Source organism: Haliotis rufescens, unplaced genomic scaffold, assembly GCF_023055435.1.
Source record: "Haliotis rufescens isolate VD_foot unplaced genomic scaffold, xgHalRufe1.0.p SCAF_12, whole genome shotgun sequence".
Lineage (NCBI taxonomy): Eukaryota > Metazoa > Mollusca > Gastropoda > Lepetellida > Haliotidae > Haliotis > Haliotis rufescens.
In genome coordinates, this window is record NW_025963802.1 from 16,968,887 (window position 1) to 16,972,111 (window position 3,225).

General features: G+C 49.6%; 1 protein-coding gene across 1 annotated transcript; it reads right to left on the reverse strand.

Annotated features, from left to right (window-relative positions):
• Positions 1-230: 230 nt before the first annotated feature.
• On the reverse strand, positions 231-2,340 carry LOC125378406 (spore wall protein 2-like). The gene is made up of 2 exons (XM_048393884.1): positions 863-2,340; positions 231-696 (listed from the first exon to the last, which is right to left on the reverse strand). Exons 1-2 carry the CDS (start codon positions 2,338-2,340, stop codon positions 231-233), a joined length of 1,944 nt encoding a protein of 647 aa, XP_048249841.1.
• Between the last annotated feature and the right edge of the window lie 885 nt (positions 2,341-3,225).

Below are 3,225 nucleotides of genomic sequence, written 5' to 3' on the forward strand. Positions count from 1 at the left end.
TTATACAATATTTTAATATGTTACCGGTGGTCATTGTTGTATGCATCGATGCGTAGGCTGTCGATAAATCGATGTTTTCACATACGCACGTCTTTTGTGCGAAGAGGCTTAATTTAAATAGATATCAGTAGAAACAATGATACCTCTTTTAAACCAATAAGAACTATGCATTCCTCCATGTCATTGTAGAATAATTAGCATACCATCTCTACATGTTGTATCAAGAACATCTAATTATTAGAATGCCTTCTCAGATCTCTGCGTCTTCTCCTCACACTCTCTCGTCTCAACTCTCTGCGTCTCCTCCGCTCTCTGTGTCTTCTCCACTCTCTGTGTCTTCTCCACTCTCTGTGTCTTCTGCGTCTTCCCCACTCTCTGTGTATTCTCCGCTGTGTCTTCATCATTCTCTGTGTCTTCGCCACCCTCTGCGTCTTCTGCGTCTTCTCCACTCTCTGTGTATTCTCCGCTGTGTCTTCATCATTCTCTGTGTCTTCGCCACCCTCTGCGTCTTCTGCGTCTTCTCCACTCTCTGCGTCTCCTCCGCTCTCTGTGTCTTCTCCACTCTCTGTGTCTTCGCCACCCTCTGCGTCTTCTGTGTCTCTTCCACTCTCTGTGTCTCCTCCACTCTCTGTGTCTTCACCACTCTCTGCGTCTTCACCACTCTCTGTGTCTTCTCCACTCTCTGTGTATTCTCCGCTGTGTCTTCATCACACTCTCTGTCTTCACCACTCTCTGTGTCTCCTCCACTCCCTGTGTCTTCTCCACTCTCTGTGTATTCTCCGCTGTGTCTTCACCACTCTCTGTGTCTTCTCCACTCTCTGTGTATTCTCCGCTGTGTCTTCATCACACTCTGTGTCTTCACCACTCTCTGTGTCTCCTCCACTCCCTGTGTCTTCTCCACTCTCTGTGTATTCTCCGCTGTGTCTTCATCACTCTCTGTGTCTTCACCACTCTCTGTGTCTCCTCCACTCCCTGTGTCTTCACCACTCTCTGTGTCTTCGCCACACACTGCGTCTTCTCTGCCTCCTCTCCACGCTCTGTGTTTTCTCTACTCTCTGCATCTTCTCCACTCTCTGCATCTTCTCTACTCTTTGCATCTTCTCCACTCTCTGTGTCTTCTCCACGCTCTGCGTTTTCTCCACTCTCTGCCTCTTCTCCACTCTCTGCGTCTTCACCACGCTCTGCGTCTTCTCCACTCTCTGCATCTTCTCTACTCTCTGCATCTTCTCCACTCTCTGCATCTTCTCTACTCTCTGCATCTTCTCCACGCTCTGCATCTTCTCCACTCTCTGCATCTTCTCCACGCTCTGCGTCTTCGCCACTATCTGCGTCTTCTCTACTCTCTGCATCTTCTCCACGCTCTGTGTCTTCTCTACTCTCTGCATCTTCTCCACGCTCTGCGTCTTCTCCACTCTCTGCGTCTTCTCCGCTCTCTGCGTCTTCACCACTCTCTGCATCTTCTCCACTCTCTGTGTCTTCTCCACGCTCTGCGTCTTCACCACTCTCTGCATCTTTTCTACTCTCTGCATCTTCTCCACGCTCTGCGTCTTCTCCACTCTCTGCGTCTTCTCCGCTCTCTGCGTCTTCACCACTCTCTGCATCTTCTCCACTCTCTGTGTCTTCTCCACGCTCTGCGTCTTCTCCACTCTCTGCATCTTCTCTACTCTCTGCATCTTCTCCACTTTCTGCATCTTCTCTACTCTCTGCATCTTCTCCACGCTCTGCATCTTCTCCACTCTCTGCATCTTCTCCACGCTCTGCGTCTTCGCCACTATCTGCGTCTTCTCCGCTCTCTGCGTCTTCCCCCACCCTCTGCATCTTCTCCACTCTCTGTGTCTTCTCCACGCTCTGCGTCTTCTCCACTCTCTGCGTCTTCTCCGCTCTCTGCGTCGTCACCACTCTCTGCATCTTCTCCACGCACTGCATCTTCTCCACGCACTGCGTCTTCTCCACTCTCTGCATCTTCTCCACTCTCTGCGTCTTCTCCACTCTCTGCGTCTTCTCCACTCTCTGCATCTTCTCCACGCACTGCATCTTCTCAACGCACTGCGTCTTCTCCGCTCTCTGTGTCTTCTCCACACTCTGCGTCTTCTCAACTCTCTGCATCTTCTCCACGCTCTGCGTCTTCTCCACTCTCTGCGTCTTCTCCACTCTCTGCATCTTCTCCACGCACTGCATCTTCTCCACGCACTGCGTCTTCTCCACGCTCTGCGTCTTCTCCACTCTCTGTGTCTTCTCCACACTCTGCGTCTTCTCCGCTCTCTGCGTCTTCTCCGCTCTCCGTCTCTTCTCCACGCACTGCGTCTTCTCCACTCGCTGCATCTTCTCCACGCACTGCATCTTCTCCACGCACTCCGTCGTCTCCACGCTCTGCGTCTTCTCCGCTCTCTGTGTCTTCTCCACGCTCTACGTCTTGTCTGCTCTCTGTGTCTTCTCCACTCTCTGTGTCTTCTCCGCTCTCTGTGTCTTCACCGATTCTACCGCCAACAGCCCAGGTAGCATGCCATCATCGGCCCTGCATCCGCCCAACGTTGGCTACACCTTCGGCCCAACGTCGGCAAACTGCATCGGGCCGATGAAGTTTTGCTCATCGGCCCAACGTCGGCAAACGTCATCAGCCCTGCATCGGCAATGCACCGGCCCAGCATTGGCCCAGCGTCGGCAAACATCGTCGGGCCGATGAAGTTTTGCTAATCGGATCGACATCGGCCCAACGTCGTAAATAGTTATCTGGCCCGCCATCGGCCAGACATAGGCAACTGTTATCGAATCAGCATCGGATGGACATCGGCCCAACGTCGACAATAATTATCGGCACAGCATTGGGTTGACATTCACTGGACAAAATATAATCCATTCCAAACAATCCAAAAGGTCATATTTCCAAGCTTGGATTTGTTTGGATTTGTTTGGATATGTTTGGATACAACATGTCATAATCATATCTGTTAAATGTTGTACAACTTTTGACCTTATGTGATATTAGTAATGACATGAAAGTAAATAATTAAGAGTATTTTGGCGCTATTTACCACGAAAAGACCAAATCATGAGCAAATTTAACTAAAAGAATTTAAAGTGGCTACTCTTTATATTTAATATTTTGTTTTCCAACGATTTCGTCAAATGAATCATTGAGCCAGGAATGCAACGATTTAAATGCTGACAAAATGAATAAACATATCTGGAACAGAGTAGACTGTTCATGCGGACAATTATATGCTA